The 5823-nt window shown below is 42.0% G+C and overlaps 1 protein-coding gene across 1 annotated transcript; it reads left to right on the top strand.

Moving 5' to 3' along the window:
- Positions 1-2882: 2882 nt before the first annotated feature.
- LOC146979172 (ubiquitin carboxyl-terminal hydrolase 37-like) lies at positions 2883-5029 on the top strand. Its single transcript, XM_085790423.1, has 10 exons — positions 2883-2986; positions 3079-3210; positions 3302-3425; positions 3523-3674; positions 3860-3962; positions 4116-4192; positions 4330-4438; positions 4548-4608; positions 4699-4856; positions 4990-5029. The coding sequence occupies exons 2-10, from the start codon at positions 3107-3109 to the stop codon at positions 4993-4995; spliced, it is 894 nt and encodes a 297-aa protein (XP_085646549.1). The 5' UTR covers positions 2883-2986; positions 3079-3106; the 3' UTR covers positions 4996-5029.
- The last annotated feature ends 794 nt before the right edge of the window (positions 5030-5823 follow it).

Genomic DNA, 5823 nt, shown 5'->3' with positions numbered 1-5823 from the left:
CACTGTATCCTTCATGCATGGATTTAAATGGGTGAGCTGGAACTTCACTGAGGCTTCACACGGCAAAGGTGCACCAGATGGGGTAGGTGGGGCTTTGAAAAATCTGGCAGACAGAATTGTGTCTTATGGGACCAGTATCCCAAACGCCAAATCTCTATATGAGCAACTGAAGAACAATTCATCAGTGACTCTGTTCAAAGCATCAGAGGAGAAGATAAAGGCCACCAGTGAAATGATTCCCCCCAACCTACCTACCTGAAAATACATCAGGTGACATTTGTAGAAGTAAAAGTACACGGAAGATGGTATCCTAGTCAGTATACAATATTAAATGTTTGTGTGTCTTTCAAATCCACCCTTACAGCTGACATCCACAAAGCCGGGAGGTGTCTTGCTTTTGTGGGGAAAATTGTGAGTGCTATCCTACCATGTGCCATGTGTTAGCTGAGGGGACAGAAGAGGAACCAGACAGCACCGAGGCCACCGTTGAAGTTGGACAGTGGGTTCTGGTCCAATGTGATGATTTGTTTCCTGGTACAGTCACACAGGTGAATTACATTTCAAGATTTAATGTTATAGCCTACTGAAATTATTATTTGCACTAATGGGTGTTCGTGCTACAGTGTAGGCTACAAGATTCTAATTCTTTACATGTTGTACTGTGTTTTATGAGATGTGATGTATATGATGTTTATGAGAAAATGAAACATTGTCTATGAAATAAATATTATTTTAAAAAATGGTATGTGCTTTAAATATCTCAGATATGGTTAGGTATCAGAATCATTGTGCACAGTGAATGTAAATCTCATTTCCGAAATATTGATCCTCATTACCGACATGGCATTCTCATTACCGCAACTTGGTTTTGTTTTACAAATTAAGTAATAATTGTATTATCAGATTTTATTTTAAAATGTATAGACATGTTATATAACACGACTTATTTACTGCCAGCTACAGTACATGCAAAATGTGTATGTTATCTTTTACAAAAGCAATTAAATAAACACAATTGTAAATTCTCACAAATGTTTCGGAAATAAGAGTTAATAAGAAATTACAAAAAATAATAAATATTAAAAAATGTATCTCTCCAGAGTAATATATAGGTTTTATCATGAGTTATAAGAGTCTACTTTAACAATGGCCAAACAGACACATTTTTAACCATTTATTTCATGTAATGTTAAGTTGCGGTAATGATATTTTTTTATGGACTTCATCTAAAAAATGTAGACAAACATAAAGAACTTATTTTTTTTTTAATCTAACAATAATATGTAGTTGTATGTAGTCCTTATAGTTAGTTCAGACCATAATCTTTTATGTACAAAAGAAAAAAAAACTTCAAGGGCATTTTAAAAATTCTTATGCTTGACACCTTCTAAATCTGGATTTCATGAGAATCACCCACACATTGTTAAATACATTGCTCCATACTCAGTGTGAAGTTTAATCAATAAACTTTGTTAGGTTATAGGCTATTGTTGAATTTCTAACATGTTTACATTCAAATGTCTTCCTGTTGACACTCAGCTGTTTGGTCACTGCTATGACATCACAGTAAGATTCTAGAAGTGTCACTGTGATAGTTGGACTGTTCTTCTAGACAAGTTCAGTTCGTCAGAGCACCAGACAGAAGCGGTTGACTTTCAGTCTACTTCTGACTTTTTGACTAACTCAGTGATTTTGCAACCTTGCAAAGATGTTTGGTTTCTCTTTCTGTTGTTCAAAGGTTTGTTTCCTACACACACTTCACATTCTGTCACTTTTCTGCTGTGTGTTTGACCATGTGAATGACGACAGGTGGATTCATGGACATTTCACAGTTGTTAGTGTGACGCAGAAACTTTCTATGAAGCTACTTCACATCAGCTGTGGAGATACTTTATGTTTTCATTACTTCTAATCTAGTTCATTGTGGTTTTCTGTACAGAAATCAGTATCTGTCATAGAGTTGGTAAATTTGGTAAATGAGAGCCGGCAGATCCCCAGCCCTCAGAGGAGGTAAGACAGTTCACAACCATTATCAGTCATAAGTGTCTCCTCACAAAACCCTGTATGTGTCTGTGTTTGTCTGTGTATAAAGTATCAGAGCTGCAGGCCTCAGATCAGACAGCTGACCTGGACTTAACTTGTTTTGATCATTTTAGCATAGTTCCATTTCTTTGTATCTACACAGCCTGCATGTTTATCAGTCCTATGATTTCTTATTAGTCCAGTGTTTGTCTCTGTCACCAGGCTCGTCCCTGATTCTCCACCTGCCAACTCAAAGACAAAGATCCCACTGCGATACCGACTCTTCGGTCGCCTATCGGTACGTCTGACCGTTTCATGGTTTCACATTAAACAATATTCAGTCGACTACAAGAATCATATTTAAACTTTTAAATATCATCAATGATATTTGAGAGTTTATTCTAATTTCTTTTCTAATTTCACAGCCAAGGGTAGTTCCTGCTCCAAATGAGCAAAGGTATGAACTCTCTTCCGTCTTTACTCCTTCAGAATCTGTCTTTGCATGAAGTTCATCAAGTTCATAATGAGTCACATTGTCTCTGTTTGTCCCCAGTGTTCCTGCTGCCAGTAACAAACCATCAAAGAGGCCCAGAGAGCCCCGATGGTGGCATTCAAGGACGGTAGGAATGTTTGTTACAAAGTTCACCATCACTGTGAACCACATATTTATTAACTGATGACTGCTTTTTTCATTATTTGAATGACTTGACCTCTGTATTACTGTGGCTCAACAGAAGAGATGTAAGGTTTCACCGACCCATACGGACCAGAGCGTGAAGGAGTCCCAGCCTCCTGCTCACCAAGACGCCGTGGTCAACCCTACACACCACACCAACAAGGAAGAACCACCTCATCACACCAACAAGGAAGAACCAGCTCATGACAAGAGCGTTCCTCCTCACCGGACGAGACGGGACACTAAAGTGTCCACCACCGTTAGACATCAGCGTTTCCGCTGTCTAGGGTTCGTACATCTGCATCCACTCCAGACTGTGACTGGTCATTGAATAACTGATGATCTTGACGTGTGTGTAACTTGTAATGTTTGTGTGTCAGACTCCCAAACCCAGTCCAGATCTGCTACATGAACTCCTGCCTGCAGAGCCTGCTGACGCTGCAGGACTTCACCAGAGACATCAGTGGACAGGAGCAGGTCTGGAGTCTGGACCCAAACGTGGCAATTATCAGGTGCAGCACACACACACACACACGATCCTGAACACCAACATGTTCAATGTGATGGATGACCCCTCTGACCCCTCCCTCTGGCCTTCTGCAGAACATTAATGGACATCAGAGCTTCTCACTTCTCCATCGACGGGGCTCATAAAATCCACCTTCTTGCTGCCTTTAAGAGGGCCGTCTCCCTGTGGAACCCAGAGTTTAAAGACCTGCACCAAAAAGTGAGTCAGCAGGTTTAAAACTTTGTCGTGTCACCATTTTCTGCTGATCTCTCCTTGGTGTGTTAACACCTCTCTGTACAACTGTGTGTATCCACAGGACGCCCATGAGTTCCTCACCTCTGTGCTGCATCAGCTGAGGACTGTGGGCCAACAGGTGCAGCTGCTGGCTTCCAGCATGGGCAGCACCTACAGCTGTCCAGTGGAGGATCACATGCTGTTCAAAATACAACACACCAGGAAGTGCAGAGGGTAAGACAACTCAGCAACACAAAATATACACATTCATATGTGTTGAAGCCTGTCAGGACAAGATGAGTATTTACACAGCAAACAGGACAACTCTTTTGTCATTTTAGTGAGCTGATGTTCAGTAGGTTCACAGCAGAGAGCTCAGTTGTTCATCATTCTAACTGTTTTGTCTGTTCAATGTGTAGTTGTAGAGCACAGTCAACCAGGGAAGAAGAATTCACCAACTTCTCCCTGGACCTGATGCCCAGAGGTGGAAGTGTACACCAGATGCTTGAACACAACCTGAAGGTAGGAAACACCTTCACCTTAGATAAACACATTTCAATCACATGATCATTTCCTGCATTAGCTTTGTGTGGGGGGGTATTTGGCTGTTGGTTGTTGCTGTGTGTGTGAATCCAGTACATAATGAACACATGTTCGTCTTGTGCTGTTCTGCAGGACATTGACTTGGAGTATAAGTGCAAGTGCGGAGCCACGACATCAAGCCAGAGCTCAAAACTGGTCAATCTGCCAAGGTACCACATCAAATCCTGACACATACTTAAGATACTGGTGTCAAACTGGACTCCACTGTCTCTAATGAGTTATTATGAGGTATTTATTTTAAAGAATACCAACAGTAATCATTTGTACCACTACATTTCATCTTTAGACTGCTGGTTTTACATCTGAAGCGCTTCAGGTTTTCTCCAACTCTCCAACTGACTAAAGTCCATGACCCCGTCATCCTGTCCAGAGAGCTGGTGGTGTCCTCCAAACAGGTAAAGAACAACTAAACCACCTGACAACACACAGTCCTCACACTGGACCTCTTAGAATGAAAACTTTGCACTTTGTGTGAACTAACTGACCAGTTGTGTTTCTTCTCAGGGTGGTGGCTGCTACAGTTTAGTCAGCACCATCAGCCACATTGGCGACACAGCAACAAGTGGTAAGATAACAACGTTCTGTACTGAATCACTGTTGCCTGGTATCATGACATCCCAGACAGTCTCTGTAACAAAGCTTCCTGTCCTGCTAGGACACTACATCAGTGACGGGGTGGACCCAGACGTGACACAAGAGGAGCTGACCGACCACTGGTTCACCTACGATGACTCGGTCGTCACGGAAACAAGCGGCGCCGCTGTTTGCAAGCAGCGGAAGAGAACCTCCTACATCCTGTTTTACAAAAGACAGGTAAGAGGACAGCTGCATAGTCATCGATGTCATGGAGACGACATAAACAAACACTGCTCTTCTTTTAAGTTCAGACTAATCACAGATGAGAGGAGAGATTCAGAAATCCACCTGTGTGTGTTTTGATTGACAGGACTAGACGAGCACATCCAGAGCAGAGTGGAAGGAGATCAGAGGGAAAGACCCCTTTTATAATAATATTTATTTATTTGTACATATGACATAAGGGACAATAGGGCTGCGCGGTATACGCGGTGTAGGGTTATACGTCTACGTCACTGGCGTTCCACTGCGCATGTCGCTTGCAGAAAGAGAGTAGCAAGAGCCGCGATCATGTCGTCTTGTGCTGTTAGCACTAGTCGTTTTGATAAAAATAACAAAACGCGCAAATTTTACAGAATACCGTCAACTCGCACCCCTTTCAAGGCAAACGAGAGAGAAAATAGTACATTGGCGATTAATTTCGAGCAATATAATGTGTTGGACACGTTGGTTTGAATGGTGATCAAGTTAAATATGCACACAGGCACAGCTGTGTAACTGCAGAGAATAAGTTGTGAAATGTTTACTACGACAGTGACTGAAGACGAGGTCACATACTAATGGAAAGCAAGCTGAGATGAATTAACGTTAAGATATATTATTTTAAATTACCGGTACATACTCAGCCATGCAGGTACAGTTCGGGTCAGGATGCAGTTGTTCCAGACTTTAGACATGTCCGTCCTCTTCCCTTATCTCTGACCAGGCAGCACCTCAGTCCTCACAGCCACCAAGTTTTGTAATTGTGTAAGAGTATTTTCCTGAACAGGATTGTCTGTTAAATAGCTGTAGGTAACGTTAGGGATGCACAGTGACCGACGCCATGCTGTGAGTGTCCGTGGTCCCGTGGCCAAGTTGCCGTGGTACACACTCGATCCTCCATCCTGATGTTTTTTTGTTTTTTCTGTCGTTATAAAACCAACAG

This window comes from Trachurus japonicus, chromosome 11 (genome assembly GCF_045865225.1).
Source record: "Trachurus japonicus isolate A0001 chromosome 11, Traja_1.0".
NCBI lineage: Eukaryota > Metazoa > Chordata > Actinopteri > Carangiformes > Carangidae > Trachurus > Trachurus japonicus.
The sequence above is the reverse complement of the archived record's forward strand: the minus strand, read 5'-3'. Positions and strand labels throughout refer to the sequence as shown.